Below are 20,476 nucleotides of genomic sequence, written 5' to 3' on the forward strand. Positions count from 1 at the left end.
AAATGATATTTGTTTTTCACAATAGATTTGTCATATTTTGAGGATTTCCCCTACATTACATTTAACTATTAGTTCATGAATTGTGACCTTTTCCTTATGTATGTTAGGATAATACACGCGCCCCCTGCCCCCAGATAAATGCCTCACCCCCATGACACCTGGGGGTGTGGCAGTCTTGTTCAATCAGCGGCGCAGACATCCACGGCGAGCGAGGCCATAGCTCAGCTTTAAACACGGCGGGCTATCGACCCGCCGGCCCTGCCGTCGATCCGCCGCTGTGAAGAAAAAAAAATGATATCATTTGCTTCTTTTGCAAGCTGACCCAGAAAAGCACGCGGGGGTCTCTTCATCTCCGCCGCCTTGGCTATCGATTTCCGCTGAGGCTAATGACTTTTTATGTGCGTAATATATGAGGCGGCGTCCGAGCCGTTTGCTCACCGCCGCCCACTTTTGCGCTCGGCATCGGGGGACTCGTACGGGGAGCGGAATATACGTTGAGCCGCCTCTGATGCCAGAGCCGAGCTTAGCCAGCTAGCCTTTCGTTTCAGCTCACAGTATCGTTAGAATTTTTTTTTTATAATAACAACCATGCTCACTGGACGCTTGAGATACGCTCATGTGTTAAAATTGTTTACAGTTTCTTATTTTTTTCTTATATAATTGCTTTTAAAGATTTCATTTAATTTTTAAATAGATTGACATGACATGAATATTTTTTCTCATAAAGTATTTTCTTACAAAATGAATTTTCTTTTTCTGAAAGGATTCTTTTTCTCTCACATTATTGGCAAGTATTTTGAAACAGTTTTTTTTCTCACACTGGTGTAGTTAGCGCACGCTTTGTTTTTCAGAGTAGGATGTAACCAGCATCGCTAGCATGTAACAATCAGTTTAAAGGCTTTGATGGCATTTTAAAGAGTCAGGTCGCACACAGCTGGCCCCCTCCCCCGATTTAATAATGGCTGCCATGGATTTTCTTCTTCTGTGGTTGTCATTTGTCTCGTGGCTGCCCTGCCGAAAGGTGCGGCGCTAATGACGCCGCGCAGACGCAATTTGCAATGATGGCCTCGTGCTTTGTCAATAGCGCCGGCGCCGGCGCCTTCCATCACTACGAAGCATCCTGAGACGCATAACAACGCATGCTAGTGCTTAGCGCCGGTTAGCCTTGCTAACCGTATCCCATGATTGATCGCATTGGTCCACGGAAAATGCGAGCCGTCTTGATCTCATCTTTACCCGTTACTCAGTCACGCTTGTTCGGATGCTTCGAAACAAAATGGACGGCTTCTCGCGCAAAGTCTGGCATGGGGTTTTGAGACCTGTCCTTGCATCCGATGCATGTGAAGAGAACTTTTTTGGCACACGTGTTAAAACAACTTGACAATGGCGTCAGAAGCTGCCCTGTCTTTCAATCCTGGAACCTGTTTTACAATCTTATTTTCAACCGTTTTCTGTTCTTCCAAAACAATCTAGTTGATTTATTTGTCACTCCAAAGTATGTTTTGAAGACTTTTCACAAGTGTTGTGCTCATTTCCTCCAGCGTGCTATATTGCGTCTGTATTGGCCATCAATCTGCTTTGAGTACGCCAGCGGCACTTTTATCGCGCGACAAACGAGCAATCTTAGCGCACGCTAACGATGCAGCGCTCATTCAGACGAAAGCTCATCAGAAGTCCGTGACGGCTCTTCTCTGACTGACCTCGAAGTCCAAAAAGGCGCCGGCCTTAAACCACATCCCATAGTAGCGCCGACACTGACATGCTTGCTAAAACACTAAACATCATTAATACCAAGCCATAAACTATTATAAATTAATTGAAACAAGCATTTGCTAATAAAAATACCCATTAAAAATGTATTATATCAAATAAAAATTACATCAGCTAAAAAGATTAAAATACCAATAAACAATTAAATGCGTAAAAATAATTTTGTAACAGTTGAGTCTTGAAAGGATTAAATGTAACAATACTTGAAAAATATCAAAGTTTGGTTTACAGTGGATATCAAAAGTCTACACACCCCCTTTCAAATGTCAAGTTTGGTGGTTTTTGCATGGAGCGCAGGTCACAAGGGCGGAAAGAATTTTGACATGAATCCTTGTTTTTTTTTTTTTTATGACCGCAAAAACCTAGCTTGACAATAGGGGTGTGTAGACTTTTTATAGCCACTGTGGAGCATTACATTTGAGGCAACGAGCACTCCGCGGAGCCTACAACCCTCTTGAGTTATGCGTTGAGCCGCCTCGACGGGAGACGGACCGCGTCCAGATGTTTGATTGGGAGGTCAAAGGGCACAGGCTAACGGCGGGGGTGGAGGCGGGACCAGACCGCAACTCGCCTGGCCTCCCCCCCCCAATCCCCACCCCCCTCGACCTTGTGCACTTTGAATTAGGGCGGCTGTGAAGGAGGTGCGCTAATTGAATTTGGCGCGTAACCACGGTGACGGATTCTTTGGAGAAGGTCGCCTTTTGTTTGATCAGGTTGCCGACGAGCGTCTGACAGATGCTCGGGTGGCGACGTCCTCACCACAAAAGCGACTTTCTGTTCATTTACACACTCCAAAATACTTTGATTCAGTTCATTTCCCAAGACACCTCTTGACTGCCTCCCGACGTACGTGACGTCTATCACACGTCGGCCCGCCAATCAACAGGCTGCCCCCCCCCCCCATACCATCGGAGGGGATCTCACTTCTTCCACTGAGTGCATCACTGTACAAACATGCACACACACATACACACACAAATTCACCCATACACAAAAACACATCCATGCACTTTCGAGACTCTCAAAGTCACACCCATCCCCACACACACCCTCACACACACACACGTACACACACGTGCCTGACCAATTTTCTTTTGGGAATCTCCTGACCAATTTTCTTTCAGGAATCTCCTGAATGTGGGAGTGGGCCTGCTTGCAGATGTTGGAAAAATGTTCCCCCGCCTGCTCCCAGCTGCCTCCCCTTCGGCCCCCCCCCCACCCTCACACACCCAAACAACTCCTGACCCGCAACCCCACCCACCCGTGTGGCCACCCTGTCTCCCTCCACACGTGCATACAAACACACACAACAACAACTGTGGCCATCAACGGTCTTCTTGCAAGTGTGTTTGTAACACACACCCAAATATTGCGCGCGCCACTCACACGCGCACGGGCGCATTAACAGTGAAGAGACGACATCATTGACGGCAAACAAATGAAAAGGGTGGGAAAAAAGCAGATGAAATGCAAAGGAGATGAAGTTTGGGGCTAAAACATGACGAGGACAGACCGCCAGACAAAAGTCATCAAAGCTGGAGCGCCTCTCATCACGGACAAAATGAAAACCCGAGCCAGCGCCGCTCATATTTCACTCGCTAGAATTTACAAGATTCCACCTGAAGATTAAAAAAGCTTTTGCATTTACAACAAACGACTGGTGTCGCTCGCGTGTCGCAGCGCACCCTACGTGGATTGTGAGACGCATAAAAACAAGAAAACGCGGCAAAAAATGGTGAGGCCGTCGCCCTCTTGATTTACATGCGAGAAAAATTGATCCAAGTGAGAGTCGGCCGAACATCTTTGATTCATTAGCGCGTCATCAATCTTGCTCCGGCCGCGCGTGCACTGCTGATTATTTTTCATACATTTTGTTACTTGTCACTCAGGGCACACTTTTATTATTTATCAAGCCTAACGTTTCATATGCGGGCAGCGATATCGTCCGCGGCGGCTTCACTCGTTCGTCTCTTCCCAGCTTGGGGCAAACATCGGAAGTCAATGCGCAGGCGAAGCTTTGCCAAACTTACATGAAATTAACGACAAGTATGGAATTCCCTTCATCGTCGTTGGGCCTCATTAATAACCGCGGGCGAAGAATACGTGCGCCTCCAAACAAGTGCTCCGGAGCGCCGTGATCGGTCGTCGTTATGGCGACGGGTCGGGGTTGGGCTTAATGAGGTTGCGTCACATGGCGCAATTAGCTCATTAGCGCATATTTACAAAACAGACGCGGCGCGTTGCGGCCGACCGCTCCGAGCCACGCCCGAGCGTGAGTGTGTGAGAACGTGTCAATGTGCATCTGTCAGTGTGTGTACGAGCGTGCCTCTCTCTCTCACAATTTGTAAGTTGGTATGTGTACGCGAACGCGCGCATGCGTGTGTGGGCACACATCGCCATGGCAACCCTTTCCCGTCCCGGCTGGACAAAGAGCGGAAGGCCGGCCGCGCAGGATGAAGCCATCAAAGCGTCGTTATTAAAAACACTTGCCGGTCTTCCCCACGGACGTCGTCTTATTGTCGAGGTTATTAACTTCATATTAGGACAAACATTGTTACATACGTTCAATATAAAGACAAACCAGGCGGCCATCTTTGTTCAGGCGAACGCCAAGTCATGTTTTTCGTTTTTAGTCAACCGTGGTGGACCTCCAGGTTGTCTCCGATGATCATCCATCTTTGTTTCTCTCGTGACCGATTTAGCTTCCGTTTGAGCAGCTCTCGTTTGACACTGAACCTGCATTTTCCATGCAGGGCGCGCCACAGCGTCCGTCCCCCTTGTCTACGCCGAGCGCCAAAGGTCCCGTCTGATTTAGCGACATGCTAGCGCCCTCAAAGTTGCCGTGCAAACTTTGGAGTGGTGAAAAGCCAGCGTGTGCTTGATGACTGGGGTGACAGCGCCCAGAGCAGAGGCGAGGTCTTCTGTCACCTCCTGCGCTTCGCTCTATAGCCAAAAGCGTCCGAGGTTGGCAAAACGAGCACGACGAAGCAATTTGGTGGCCCCGCCCCCACCACCCATAAACAATCAGCCGGGGTAATGGAGGCCATAATGCTAATCTTTACAGCCCACCGCGACCCCCGACGCCAATTTAATTAGCCCCCCCCCCCCCCCTTTCCATACCGCCGTTTCCCGCTGACTGTCTCTCAGCTGCCCTATCTGACTTTAACGAGCTTTTTAGGCAATTTAGCTCCATCGGCGCTAAAATTGTCACACGAGATGCTCACCTGCAACGTAAACACAAAATACATTTGTAGGCTTCCAGCGGTGCACGGCTTCCACATGCAATATCGCTTTGTCCTTTTCATAAAAATGCAATCTCTGAATTTAGCAGCGCCATCGCTAATGTTGCACGATGCTCAAAATGAGAAAATGCATCACATATTCACTGCACTTTTGCGAGCCATCCAATTCTGTAGTGACAATTTCTTTTCTGGCCTTTTAATTCCATAATTTGAAATTGTTTAGCCAACCAAGCATTTTGCTGCAAAATCAACTTGTCCGTCTCAAAGGTCAGCCAAGAAGAAGTGAAATTGAAATCCCCTAATGAGATGCGGCGGCAGAAGACATCCTCATTTATGGCGGCGCCATTTCACGCAAATGACAAAAGATCAAAGCTCACCACATACAACTGCACAAAATGTCAGAAATGATGACGCCGAAGACCGAGGACTGCGTTGCGCCTCGTCTTCATCAGCATGCGCCGCCGATGTCGTGTCAGGCGAGACACGCGACAATGCTCGTGTCACAAAATACATGAAATTGTTCCAAAGCGTTGCCAAGACGTCCGACACACCCTCCCGCCACCTCCCTCCCTCCCCCCGCCGCTTGCTTTTTCTCCATCACCCGAGGCAGATTGCACTCACTGAGTCAATAAGATCCATTTCAGCGCTGACCCGTCCAATTTGTCTTCAAGCGTGCCAAGACGACTCCGATGAGGCCGAGATGGCGTCGAGGCAAACGTGGTGAGCGAGGCGCTTTCGCAAGTTTGCTGCATCAAACTTAGGCTTGCTTGAAAAACGACTTGGCCAAAAACTTGAGCTCACGAGTCACGTTAGAATTTCAAAATGGACAAGCAGGCCACGTTTCTTGTTTTTATTTTAGCAGTGGACAGATTTGCTGGTGGTGGGACATATTATCTTACCCTTGGATGGCACCATCCATCTCCGACCCTGCCTTGGGTTCACCACGTCAACGCGTGTCGTGACAAGATCCGATTTGACGTGGGAGTGAACGTATGGAGCCATTAGCGCACTTTGATAGCGGTGGCAGCGGCTAACATGGCTCAGCTCATTTCTCACGCGCCGGCTGGCTCTCCTTACATTATTGCTGCCATAAACATAATGTGGCGTAGCGTATAGCATATTAGCGCATATTATAGCATATTAGGGCCTGTTATGGCAAATGGCACTAAATGAGCTGATTTAGCTCCGGGACATAATCTCTGAAACGAGTTGCCATCTACCTAACACATTCCTCTGCCGGAAACCTCCGAGCTTTAGTCGCCAGGACAAAATCGCTATTGATTTTGAAAAGGAAAAAATAAAAAAACGTACAGGGCAAAAGTTTCTCAATAAAACGTTCTTTGTTATTGGATTAAGTTGGAAGGACGTCGCGCCGCTGGTGATGCCACTGCAAATTGTTGTTGTTGTGGAAAAACAAAGGCTCGCGTCCATTTGTGTCTGGCAAAGGCGGCGTTGGCGATGACGGAGCAATTAGCGTGACTCATTAGCTCTCGGCCAGCATTCGTAAACAACGATGGTCGTTTTTTGCATTATTGATTGGGAATTAATGGAGGAAGCGGCCGTCACTAAAAGGCTGAGGGATGCCATGGGCTCCATTTAGACATCACCCGGATGGACGTCAAAGCACTTAGAAACTTTCAGCCTTTTTAGACACTTGATGCTGCTCATTGGGCAAAAGATGGGGACATAAAAAAGGGGCTCACATTAACGTCATGGCTGACCATGAAAAAAAATCTCAAAATGATGTTTTTTTTTTGTTGCCAGCCAAAGAAAAATGCAAATCCTAACAAAAGAGGAAAAAGCTCGTTTTATGTTAAGTGAACAGCAACACATTAATCTTGTGTTAAGGGTCACTGCCCCCCCCCCCCCCCCTCACGGACTTGGTCATCTTTTTCTATCACACTTCCTATGACTGATCTCTTTCCAGCATTTCTCTCCCTCGCGATAAATGTGACAAACTTTAATTTTCATCTTCGACTCCAAATCTGTGCTGTTCTCGCATTCAAAGTGGCGGAAACGCTGCCATCTACTGGCATCCGTTTGTCATAACAATTCTGTCGAGGCTCAAATTTAACAAACAATCAGGCCGAGTGCCTCTTTAAAGGTCTTTGCGTACTTGATGAACGTATACGCTAGATTTCAATTGAGCAAAAGAAGCGTCCGAAGCAGTCAACGATTCGAAGCACCCAAAACAAACATTTGTCAGCGTGCGTCCCGACAGGTTCGCAGGCACGCTTGGCAGCGTTGTCGACATTTCGGATTGCTCGGCAAGTCTCAACGTTGTCGGCGGTGAGGGTTTGCGTGTGCGCGCATGGTGTGTGTCAGGTAAGGTGTGTGTGTGTTTTGACTGAAGAACAAAGGCAGCATTGAGTAAAAACAACAACAACACAAGTGGACACTTGTGACGCACAAGCTAATGACAGACACACACACGTACGTAGGTACGCCCACAAAAATGACAGTATGGAGCAATTGCATGAGGCACACCCGACGCTGAATTTTTGCAAATATATGTCATTACTATGTCCGCAAAAATATCTGCAAGAATGTGCAAAATGAAAAATTTTGGTATGAAATATTCAAGCTGGGCTAGAAGATGCTTCATGCAAACAAATGTGCACACAATCAAAGTTCATCATTGAAGTGGCAAGATGACAAAGACACGCATACTCAAGCACACAAAGAAAGTCCAACACGCAGTCGCACACATTCCCTCTCTCATACATATGCGCTACTCAAAGAAAGACACACAATTAATATTACAAGACTTGCTGGAGCGTGCACATACACACACACACACACACATACAAAAGGTGCACAATTAATAATACAACACATGCAGGATGAGGTGCCATGTATCACGCAAACACACACACACACACACATCCCACAGTCCTGCTTGACACATGCACTGCTGACATTTGTGTAGCATACCTGTCATTTACGCCTCTGTAATTACACAGCTGGGTGCCGAATGAAGTGCAACAAGCTCGGTTATCCGATTGTGTGTGCGTCTGTGTGTGTCATTGCAAGTCCTTGGGCAGTTTATTTGCGCTGCGCAAGGCGGCCGTTGTCATGGATGAGGAGCGATGACATTCGTCTTGCAACACGTAAAGTTGATCTTTTTATATTCTTGGACATGCAAAAACGCTGCACGCGCACACACACATCGTCTGATAACGCGCACACAATTTGACGGCTGATGTGTGAAGTCAGCTCCTGCTCCTCGTTTTTTGGTTGGGTTTTTTCTGGTATTTTTATTTATTTTTTAGTGGGTCTACTCGTGACGGAAATTCTTATCAAATTTCATGATGCTGGCTTGCGGGGGCTTAATTTGTTATGACTACAGCTTTGTGTTTTATGATAAATCATTGCATTTTGATGATTATGCTCCGCCAACACAAAATATCAAAAACTTAAATGCCTTTGAGTGGCGCCTATCTGTCGAGTATATGCGTCAGATTTGCTCGCAGTTGGACTAAATTTCTTAAGCAAGTTTGTCTTTGAAGGCCTCTGAGTCTGAAATAGTATCTTGGAAACAAAAAGGCAAATTTTCAGCATCTTTCCTGGCCCCCAAAAAATGTGTACGTTTCGGAACACGACAAAGTCGATTTATTTGAGAAGAGCAACATCAACTGAGCGTCTCCCACGTTCAAGTGAAACAAACAATAACGATGACAACAAAAAGTCCCAATCAAGTCCCTCACAAAGCAAAGTCGCTTTTTAATAACCGCAGCAAAAACAACAAGCCGACATTTGATTTGCATTCATCTCATAGACGACATGACTTTTGTTCCCACGACAACAGGGCGACGTGTTTCTCTTTGTGCGGCGGCTAAAGTGGCTCTTCCTTCTTTTTCTGTTCATATTAATTCTGCTCTCGTCACGAGCGGCCACGGCCTACTGAATCCCGCCCGATACAAGCAAACGCCGTCCCCCCCCGTCTCGCTTGAGTGAAACGGCATCAAAAGTTCACAGTGATGCCTCTTTTGTTGTTGGATCAACTCGAAATGAGTTTAGGTCCTAATGGACAAACTTTGCCTCCCATCAACCATTCCCGACCGGTCCCCGCGCCGCGCCGTGCCGGCCATCATCATCATCGGGACGGGACGAGTCACTTTTGTATCAAGTCAGCGTGAAAGTGGCTCAGCCTGTGGGCTAATCTGCCAATTAAGATCCTAAATGTGCTCGTTAACGAGCTCGCCGTGATGCATCGAGAGCGCCGTCGCGCCCCGGAGGGTGCTTGCCATCAAGGTGTGCCATTGCTACAAGGGCCACAAGGGGGCAATGTTAAGCAGTAGCAACTTGCGATGTCACCGGTGAGCCACGTTCAACACAACACGTAGTGCTAGCTTAGCTGCTAGATCAGTTGCTAGCTAAGATAGCTAGCAGGCCGCCAAACTCAACGAGAGACACAATGCTTCGTTTTAACTTTTGAAATGGAGAAAGCTGTCCTAAAAAGTCTCTTTTGAAACACAAAGTCAGGAGCTTCTCTCTAAAAAAAAAATCAATCAAGTGCAGAAGTGTTGGAAAACAACCCAAAATGTCCGCCGCCACAGCTCAACAACAAAATAAATAGTGGGAAAAAAAAAAGGAAGAGCTCGATGAAGTTTACACATTCCCCATGCGGGAGAGAGAGTCGTGCCCCCTTGCACACATTCCTCACGTGCGTGTGCGTGCCATGTTGACTTGCGCCCTTCAAACTTTCCCTTCGCTTCTTGTTTCTTTTGTTCACAGATTCTTTAGAGCACAAGAGAGAGAAAAAAATAGCAAATCTCCCCCGGGGGCGTCTTTTAATCTCGTTTGCACAAAGTGTAAATTTTTCATGATGTTAAAGATTTATTTTACGTGTGCAGGTTAATATTTAAACAAAGCCGCGCCCACAAGGAAAAAGTAAGACGAGCAGCGGAGAAATGCACAGCAGCCCGCTCTGACTCATCTGCGTGCACGTGTGCAAGCGCACACACATGTTGAAAGCCAAACTGGCCAACCACATCTCCAGCGTGCTGTCAAACTGAAAACAAACATCTGTGCCATGTTTATTTGATCTCGGCATTCCGTGCGATCTTTAGTTCTTTCTGTGACGCTTTCGTTTGCCATCATCTCAAAAGAAAACACAAAAAAAAAAATCAGGTCAGGGGGTGACGGGGGCGGCAACTGCGCTACATCTGGAAACCCCCCCCCCCTCTCTCGTGCTGTTATGTAAGCGTTGGGCCGGCTGCGGCGGCTACGCCAACTCAGCACAACAGCTGCTTCCTGTTGGCCGACGGCGGGAGCGACGTGGGCGGGACCGCGCCGGCAGATGAAGAGCGTTCCTGTCCAACGATGGGCAAAACAGACGCGGGCCGGGAAAATCATCATTTGGATAGGAATACAATTTGTTGACTAGAAGCGTGAATCTGAGCTCAAAGTGTGTTGAGATGCAAATGACGTCAGCACAAAAGCTTCCATTGTCCAGCAGGCCAGTTTTGCCAGCACGAAACCAACAAGAAGCAATGCCAAGCGCAAACAAACGATTCACGTGCTGGGCCAGGCGAAGGCCGATCGATGGCCGAGCACCATTAAAGCAGATGTGTAAATGAGTCCAAACGAGGCAGCCTCATTTCCTGCGTGATTAGATCAGGATCTCCTCCCATACAAAGATCTTTTCATTCTCCCCCTCCCTCTGATTGTCCACCCTTTGTCCAGCAAGGCAGGCGGCTAATAAGACGAAACCGTCGCCCTTCTCCACTCTATCTTGATGGACTTGAAATAAGCTTGAAAATCACACGCACGCCAAATTCGGTTTTGACAAATACGAACTGCATGCGGTGAGCAAGTGCCACCCGAAAATGGCTGTTCTCAAACAAAATGGCCGATACCCTGTTTCATTTTTCCTGGTTCCTGTCTCGACAGACAAACTCAGCCAATTTCATATCGATTGCCTAATTTTGGATTCACTTTTGCCGTCTGATTCCTCATCATTGTTTGGGGGGGAGGCGGGTCATCTTTATGGATGCAATTGGCCACTCAGCTGTTTTTTTTTTCCAGAGTGTCTGGTGGAAACGGTTTCATGGAACCTTATTAGCAGCCTGCCAATTGTGAAGTTGACCGCACACTAGCAAAAGACCCGATTTGGTTCTTAATGACGACGAGTACTAAACATTTACCATTTTTATCTGAAAGGCTTTGCAACGGCAGCATTTTATCTCCGGTGAGTTGTGGTGACATTTTCAAAGACAGCCTTTTGTGTTTGGACCCAAAACAGAAAACGGACCCGCTCCAAGTTTCCTGCCGAGTCATGGAGAAAAAAAAAAAAAAAAAAGATGGAAATGTCAGCGTCAATAGCGAGCGGCGCAGGCCTTGGACTTTGACATGTGCTCCACGCACTTTGCTGGCACTATCTTTCTCTCGGGTCTCGTTACAGGCCCACCCGTAGACGCGTCGCCGCATCGATCGGCAACTATATTGGGACCGCGAGCAGCGAGCCGATATCCGGGCCTGACTTTGAATGATGGCGCGATAAACAGAGATGCTCGCGAGTGCAAACAGCCAGGGGAAACGCTGTTGCCCAACAGATGGCAAAATCTCTGCGTGCGTGTCCCAATACATTTGGCCACGTTTTGTTGGCGTCCACATTGCGGCCAATCTGCTTGACGGCACCCTTGTTGCACTTTTGCATGTTGTTCCCGAGTAACACTAGTCCTGCACGGGGTCATATGGATCTCAATTGCTCGTACGATCTTAGCCAAAAAGCAAGAGCGCTCGTAAACACCCACTTTCCGACGTTTACTTTTCACGAGGTCTTTATGGTTTTAATGCGTACTGGAATCTCCGCTGTGACGCTGCAGCTTCGGCGGGGCTGCTGGATTTTGGCCAATGGGGGGAAAAGTCATGGGGGGGGGGGGGGGGGGGGGCTGTGATGCTGAATCCCGGAATAAAAACTCAAGCTGACATTAATCGTAGCTTGTTGTGCTCGAGTTTCATGCAAAAACTAAAAATGGATCCCAGGAAATGAGCTGACCCCCCGTCCCCAAACACACACGGAGCTCCTGCGAGATGGCGCCTCCTAGCGTGGCAAACACAGTCAGGCTGCTGATTGTTACGCAACCGGCGCAGATGTCACAACTCTTTACGCTGAAGTGAAACTTGAGCTTTCCTCTTCTGCCCATGACACCAACGCAAACTCCTCGAACACAGCGCAGCTGTCTGCCCCAAAAATTCAATCCAATCGAATTCCATTCATAGAGAGCCAAACACTTCTCATAAATGAGATGAACATTCATTCATCCATTCAGTATGACAACAGTAGCATCAGCACTACAAAATTCATTCAATTATTTTCGCTGTAGTTATGTTGGTCCCGCTTCCTTAAAAGGCCCGTCACTTTTGTTTTTATATTTCCCTCCTTAAAAAAAAAAAAAAAAGGCTGACCAACATCAGCCCCCACGATGCTGAGTCAGCAGAAAATTGGGATGCGTCTGCAACCAAAACAGCTTCTCTGCATTCCTGCGGCAGCATCTTAAGGAACGTTTTAGTGAAACGGGCGGGGGGGGGCATGCCCTCCTAATGAGATCAAGATGGATGACACAGCGCGCTGGTTGGCCCGCCACGCAAAAGGGCACATTTCAATGTGGTTTGCCACCTCGCCAAGAGGCATCCGAGTAATCGCGTTAGCCACCGGGCTCCTCGTCTCCCAACTCGCGCTCCGCTTGAGTGCCTGACTGACGCGCTTGAAACTTAACCTCGCACTTTGCAAGGGGGGAAAAAAAAGGAGGAGCGACGTAATCTGTCTGTCAGAGCGCGAGAAAGAACCGACAAAATGAAGTCAAAGGGAACGGCGCAGTAGTTTGCGGTCGATAGCGCCCGCCGAGAGCGTTGCCTCTTTCATTCCAAGCCTGATGGAGCATTCGAGCAGCTCGCACTTTGAGGTGTCAGTCGATAAAAGTGTCAATTCCCCTGGAAATGGGTTCGAGGGTTCCGACCAAAGGAGCCGAGGCCACATCACACCGCTGCTTTAACGTACGACTTGCGTGTGTTCTGCGTCAAAACATCGCTCCCTATTCAAATGAATGAGAACAACGTGAATCGGTTCCTTCGGTTGGGCTGTGACGTTTTTTTTTTTTTTTGTTTTTTTTTAATAATAAGAAATAACATCTCTTCATTATTGTAGTTTACAAACACTTTCATTCGTGGAATAGAAGCTAAAGAACATTTTGTGCTGATTTAATTGAATGGGCGTTCTTATGCCTGCCGTGCACACCTTGGCCACCAGGGGGCAGTATACTATACACGGACAGAATAAACGTTTAGATTTCACAGGCTGTCTTTTTTATTCGCTTGTGTACAAACACAAGTCGTTGGAATTTACAGCGGTCAAGCCCGACGACCAAATAAGGCCACATTGCGCCAAGCTATAAATATTCATTAGCTGGAGCATGTTGTCAGCTGGCTAAAATGATTGCAAAGGAATTAGCATAATGAAGAATTATCTATGTTAATGTCCATCTGCGGGTCTGCGGACGTGTCAGCGAGAAGGCATCGCATAATTGTTTTGCGGGTGAGCCAAGATATTTTGTCGCAATGTTTGCATTTTGAATTGAAACGACACGAGAGGCTTGAACCAAACGGGCCTCGCAAATGCCGAGCTTCCCAACGAGCTACGGTGGCCCTTAAGGGGCCAAATCTCTGATGTGACTTGTGTGACTGATGCGAGCATTAAAAAGTCTTTAGTGAGGCAGTAAAACAAAGTGAAGAGTTCACTTGCCGCCTCGTTTGTAGAAATGCTCCTGTTTTTATTGTTATGGTTCCTCTTTGTGCCGTCAGCTCCATTAGCCTCACGTTGTTTTACGACTCAGGTTTTTTTTTTCACTGTCTTTTTAAAGGCCCACCGTCAAACTTCAGACTTGTGGCATTTGATTTACGGCTCCATCGAGGTCATGTGACGTTTCCACCGCGAACGAGGACGAGGGGCAACCCGATTGGCTCCTTCCGCTTCCTCGGCCCGAGTGGGAAACATAATTCCCCACGGGAACGATACTGCCAAACCTTGTCCGCATTATTCCTCACATTCTATTTTAATCACAGCGATTCATTTGCTCGCCGCCCCCGGGGACGCAATGGAGAGATCATTGCGCTATTTTTAAACCCGAGACACGTTTTGCCGACACGATGGCGCCCGGTGATTAACGCCCGTGAGGAGAATTAGTCGAATACATCTGAGAAAGCGACGGCCAATCGAATCCAGAGACAGTTGTCGTGTTGAGAAAATTGCAATTGGTTAAAACGTTGACACAAAGGAAGGATTTTGCATTTGGGTTCAAAGCAGGGTTATACCTCGACGTTCCTGATGAGGTCAACCCCATCAAGCACAAATTGGGGCTTCAAATTTGGCGACAAACAAGGTTTGGGTCACAGAGAAGACTTTTGACGGTTTTAAGACAAAGTTTGGCTTTTGAGCTGGGTCAAGTGTCAAACGAGCGAAAGTGGTTTGTCGGGCCAAGGTTATGGCTTCAAATTAAGGTTGTAAGTCTGCTTTGGGCTTTCAAAAGGAGGCTTTCAAGACTAGATTAGGGCTTCAAGCCCAAAATCGGGTGGGTGGACACACACACACACACACACACTTGGACAATCCTTCTAAAGCATGCAAAGTCGAATCTCATCTGCTTTAATTAGCAGAATAAATTCCCGACTGTTTTGCCGTCATGTGTGCGTCCGCCGCCTCCTCCTCTTCCCGCTTTACTGTACCAACGAGACCCCAGGAGTCAAGTCTGTAATTGAGACACGTTAACACGTAACATCACCTAACAGACCGCCTCAATTACCACAATGGCTAATAAAATTATATTGGAAGCGGGAGGAAGCCGTGGCCGTGCTTCATTATGGGAACCGCCAGCCGGTTGTGTTCCTTCGTCCCCCACGGAAAAAAAAAAAAAAAAGCCCACACCCAAGCCTCAACTTTTAAATAAAGTTCAGCAAAGTGTCGACACGGCCGAAAAACGCGTATTTTGAGAATGGTTTTAATTTGTAGGAAAAATGTAATCGTAAAGTCAAATGCAAATCAAGAAATGCTATCCAACAATTTCATTTGGAAGGAAAATCTTACAAGGGAATTCAGATTTTATTGGGAGAAATTAGTCAATCTTAAAAAAGATATTTAAGGGCTTTCATTTGACTCAGAAGAAACTCATTACACAAGAATATAGGTCGATTTTTTTCAAGGTGAAAAAAGTCATTTCTTTGAAGAAAAAGGAGGTAGTTTATTTTTCAGTATACTTACATCTTTGGAAAAGAAATTTACGTCGATCTTAACCCCAGTCGTATTTTATAGATTTTTTTTAACGTGCAATTTCACAAAATTTTAGATGCTTTTGGGCAGATAAACTAGAACAAAGTTGGGATTACCAATTAATAAATAAATAATTGATAACGTACATATTTAAAGTCATATTTGCGTATACTATTTGGTCAAAACTTGCTGTCAATATTGCGTACGGAATTAATACAACAAACAAAATTGAAGCGAATGAAAGCACAGCAAATGAGTTAGGTGGGGGTGGCAATAAACGATTTGTACTATTTTGTATAAAATATTTGTGTAAAATCCTTCTTTTATGGCAGCAAGTTTCAGGTTTGGAGTCTCGCACCCATTGACCTCGCAGATAAAGTCGATTGGTTAAGGTTGTAGCACTCCCTGCTGGTGGACCAAAGGAGCATCAAGACCAAGGATTTTTTTTTTTTTTTTTTTTTTTTTGGTCACCCACACATTCACACCGTCATATGCGGGATCGAACTCTCACAAGACAGGCGAATGTATCCCTACACTAAAGTGGTCTCCCATTCAAGACCAAAGTCTTCATTGGGCTTTTTATGGGAATAAAGTCAAGTGCTTCCAAAGTTAACAACACTTTAGGAAATAAAAAGCTCAATCTTTTGAGTAATGTTGATTTGATTAAAAAAAGTTGACTTTTTTTAAATTTATTCGGATATTTTTTTAATGACAATTCCTATGCTAATTGATTTCTTTTCGGGGAATTATTTTAAGGGAAAAAACGTGTTTTTATTCATGAAAAATCCTAAATTTGCATAATTTCCATCAAATTTCACAATAAATTTAATTTTTGACAAACTAATATGGAAACAAATTTGCAAATAATAATTTGCTATCAAATCAAATATGCAGTACACACAAGGCATGTTTTCTTTTATGATGGTTTCACCTGCTAAGTGGGGAGAGTATTTGTTCCGGTTTCAAGGAGCCCAGTTCCTGCGTTTTTGTTTTTGTCCAGAAATAAAACAGAAAAACAACAAATCGCTTGAGCTAAAAAAAGAAAAAAAAATGGTTTGAAAGCTTAAACTTCTCAATGCGGTGTAAACTTTGAGGTGGCTTAACCCAGTTTTCTTGCCATCAATCTGATTTGATCAAGCTGCTTTTTCTACAGCGTTATACTCAGATAACAAAAATTACAATATGTTTTTAATGTGGCAAAATAGCAGTCTATGATACTGTACGGAATCAAAACATACAGTCATGACATGTCCAGATACAATTAAAAATAATAATGAATAATTTGGTCAGAATTTTCGATTCAATTCAAGGCTGCTTCTTCTGGTGTTTGCGAATTGACCACCTGGGGGCAGCATAATGCAGACATGCGTGGAGACGTCGCAACTGCTTCGCAGAGGACTGCTGTACATTCACAATATTGAACATGTCATGATAATAAATTTAATACTGCTTCCACAAGTAAACATTATCGTCATGAGCTTAGACAATAAAATTGTCAACCAGTTTCAAGTCTATGAAAGTGAGCACAAGTCAGTGGATCATAAGAATATTTTTTTATTTATTCAAAATAGACTCTTCTATCAAAGTGACAATTATACATAATTACAGGGTCTGTACAAAATAATTAGATAAATACCCTCTTTATGCAAACCCGTAATGACTCCGTTTTAAGGCAACGTGAACCGGAGTAACGCCAATGACCTCATCTGGATGAACTTGCAGAGAGGTGCCCCGCCTCCTCCTCAGACAAAACAAACAAAACAAACATGGTCTAGCAGTGCGCATCCTCGCACCCCGTCACACTCGGGACAGAGGCACCTGCTTGGGGAAGGAAACGGAGCTCCCAGTCCCAGACCTCCAGGTGAGGCCGGTGCTGACGTCACTGTACATGGACCCCCCTCCCGCCGAGCACGTCTTGCTCCTCCAGCAGCATCGTGTGCACCACGTCCTCCACGAGTCCAGGGTCTTCCCGGACCATACCCACACGCCCGACGCGATGCCTCCCAGCAGCCCCATGAAGTACTTGAGCATGAACACGGTGTAGTCCGGCCGCGGGGGGCCGTCCACCATGGAGGGGGGGCACCCGCATTTGTAGCCCGCTTCCCACGCTTGCCGGTTGTGCGCCTCGTAAAAGTAGCACACCGCGATGACGGCAGCCGGCACCGTATAGAGTACTGTGAACACTCCGATTCGAACCATGAGCCGCTGCAGCTTGTCCGCCTTGGCCACGCCGCCGCCGCCCTGGCGCCGGATGACGCGGCGGATGCGGAAGAGAGACACGAAGCCGGCCAGCAAGAAGATGGAGCCCACGAGTAGGTAGACCAGCATGGGAGCCAGGACGAAGCCGCGCAGGTTGTCCAAGTTCCGGTTGCCCACGTAGCAGATGCCTGCCACCGGGTCCCCGTCCACGGAGCCCAGCGCCAGCGCTGCGATGGTTTTCGTGCTGGGGAGGAGCCAGGCGGCCAGGTGGAAGTAGGACGCGTAGCCCGCGATGGCCTCGTTGCCCCACTTGAGCGCGGCGGCCAGGAACCAGGCCAGAGACAGGATGACCCACCAGATGGATGCAGCCATGCCGAAGAAGTAGACCAAGAGGAAGACCAACGTGCATAGCGCGGGGCCAACGCTGGCCTGCTGTGAGTGATCGACGCCATGCTGACGCGTGCACGCCACTTTCTCGTGGCCCGCCGCCAGCCGCAGCAGGTAGCCGGCCGACACACACAGGTAGCAGGCGGCCAGGAAGATGATGGGCCGCTCGGGGTACTTGAAACGCTCCATGTCCACCAGGAAGGTGGCCACGGTGGTCAGCGTGGACGCGAAGCACAGCGCCGCCCACAGGCCGATCCAGAAGCCGGTGAAGGCGCGCTCCTCGGCGCTGAAGAAGGGGCTGTGGCAGGACGCGGACGCGGCCACGCAGTCAGCCGGCGGAGGGCATTTCGGAGCAAGGGGCGCCCCCTCATGATGCACCACCGGGGGTGGCTTGTGCGGGTGCTTGTAGACCGCCTTCTTCCAGGGCTTGAGCGGCGGGCGCTTGGTGGGTGGCACGACACTGGCGGCAGCTGCGACAGCAACCTGACTCGGGTCCTGCTTGTAGTCCATGCACAGCAAGTCCTGCTGGCCCTGCTCCGGAAGCAGCTCGCACCTCATGCGGTCGGGCCACGGGAAGCCAAACTGCCGCATGAGTGGCGCGCAGCCGGCTCGCGCCCGCTCGCACACGCTCCGGCACGGTGGCAGCGGCTTCTTGTAGTCCTCCAGGCAAATGGGCGTGTACATGCTGCACAGGAAGAAGCGCAGGTCGGCCGAGCACTTGATCTCCACCAGCGCCAGGAACTGGTGCACCTCCAGCCCAGCCTCGTCCTGCGTGTCGTGGTGGAACTGGTTGGGCATATACGTGAGGTTGTAGCCGATGCCCTTGCACATGGGCACCGAGATCTCCTGGCATTGCAGTGGCTTGGCGCCCCAGCAGCGCGAGCGGTGCACGGCCAGCGTGAAGAGGCACAGCAAGAGCGCGCAGCGGGACATGGCCGGACGCACGCCGGCGCCACAGTCGGACGAAGAGCCGAAACGAGTCATGACTGCATGCCCGGTCAGCTCGTCCCCGCGTCCCTGTGCGTCTGTCTGGGCATGCGTGCGTGTGTGCACTCGGTGGGCGGGCTGCGGCTTTTTATACGCGAGGCGACTCAGGCAATACGAGGCCACGCCCCCAAACCCGAGGAGGGTCGCGGCCCTCACGTCAATCAAACTCAAAGAGCTTCGGCGCTACAATACACACACTGAATACAAAGGTCCCATTAACGAGGAATGTCATTAGCGGAGTCAACGCTATCCTAATGAGCTAGGCAGGACAATAGTCACTAAAGCCACGTGCTGAAAATGCACACATATGGAAACATCACCCCAACAAGTCAAGCGAATACCGTTACTTAAAAAATGCAATTGGACCGAGCCTGGAACACAAATTGACCCATTTTGTTGGGTTGTTTTTGTGCAACTCAGTACTTTTAAGGGCCTATTTAAAACACACATTACAATTAACGAGTCATTTATTTTCCTATTCACATCAATGTATTGTTCGATCCATTGTTTGAACCTGACTCAGCTGCACGTTGCATTCAGGGAAGCCGCATAATGTGGATAAAAAGAACAACCCTGTCTGTCAATACATATTACTGCATTATTAAAATGAGATATGTACCTAATTAAATGGCCTAAATGCACGTAGCCTTTTTGTGCTTAGCACGAGGCCACAAGAGGTCTTTCAGGCAATAGACAGAATGTAGGAAAAAACAAAAGTTTAATTTATGTAAGTTAAATTTGGTCTCACTGTGGCAATTTTCAGATACATTGATGTGTTCTACTTTAATATCTCATTTATTGAGATTATGTTTGAGGTTAGGGTTTGGCTTTATCTACTGTGCGGTTAATATGGTGTTAGCCCACCGCAGGGGGTTGTCTGGCTGCAAAGGGTTAACTTCAGTGCAAATTGTTTGATTGGTCGGACGCTGGTCGGATGATTACTGCAACACAGCCCACCCTGTGAGTGTGTGTGTTAATTTGACAACCCCACCCATAAGAAAACAAACTAGCGCTTGCAGAGCAGATAAGCGCTAATTAGAGTCATCACACTTGCCACTGGGTTGGTGGGCTTCAAATGGCGCCGACATTGTTTTGTCAGATGGGCTCAAACGCATCGCAAGGCCAATTATAAATGGTGCCGTGATGAATTTTTGTCAAGATGTTGCCCCAACTTGTTCACCTTAATAAAAAGGCCTCCTCGCTCTTGCCTTCTCCTCTTCTATGCCAAATATGACTTTATATTTCATACAATCAGTTTGTCAGTCTCCTCGCGTTTTTTGGTGTGACTCCTTGCTCCCTCCCTCCCTGGAGTCCTTCCTCCCTTCCTTCCTCCTGCTTTCCACAGGCTGGATTCCACCTAACACGTGTTTATTCAAGGAGGGACTCGCAATCAGTAGAGGTGAGATGCGTGGCCCAGGGCGCACACACACACACACACACACACACACACACACACACACACACACACACACGCACACACACACACACACACACACGTGGATTACTTCACCTTCCTTTCGCTCATTAACCAAAGCAAACAATGACACACGCACACACAATGAAACTGAGCAAGTATTACACCGGCCTCTACAAAATGTCTTCAACGAAATTGGAAAATATAAAA

At 47.6% G+C, this 20,476-nt stretch overlaps 1 protein-coding gene across 1 annotated transcript; it reads right to left on the reverse strand.

Annotated features, from left to right (window-relative positions):
- Nucleotides 1-16,813: 16,813 nt before the first annotated feature.
- Nucleotides 16,814-19,782, reverse strand: LOC125984990 (frizzled-8). Its single transcript, XM_049747363.2, has one exon. It carries the CDS (start codon nucleotides 18,847-18,849, stop codon nucleotides 17,077-17,079), a length of 1,773 nt encoding a protein of 590 aa, XP_049603320.1. The 5' UTR covers nucleotides 18,850-19,782; the 3' UTR covers nucleotides 16,814-17,076.
- Nucleotides 19,783-20,476: the final 694 nt, after the last annotated feature.

Source organism: Syngnathus scovelli, chromosome 17 (genome assembly GCF_024217435.2).
Source record: "Syngnathus scovelli strain Florida chromosome 17, RoL_Ssco_1.2, whole genome shotgun sequence".
In the NCBI taxonomy this organism is placed as follows: Eukaryota; Metazoa; Chordata; class Actinopteri; order Syngnathiformes; family Syngnathidae; genus Syngnathus; species Syngnathus scovelli.

Coding starts and splice junctions, on each gene's coding strand:
- LOC125984990 (XM_049747363.2), bottom strand. CDS start 18,849: ATGACTCGTTTCGGCTCTTCGTCCGACTGTGGCGCCGGCGTGCGTCCG.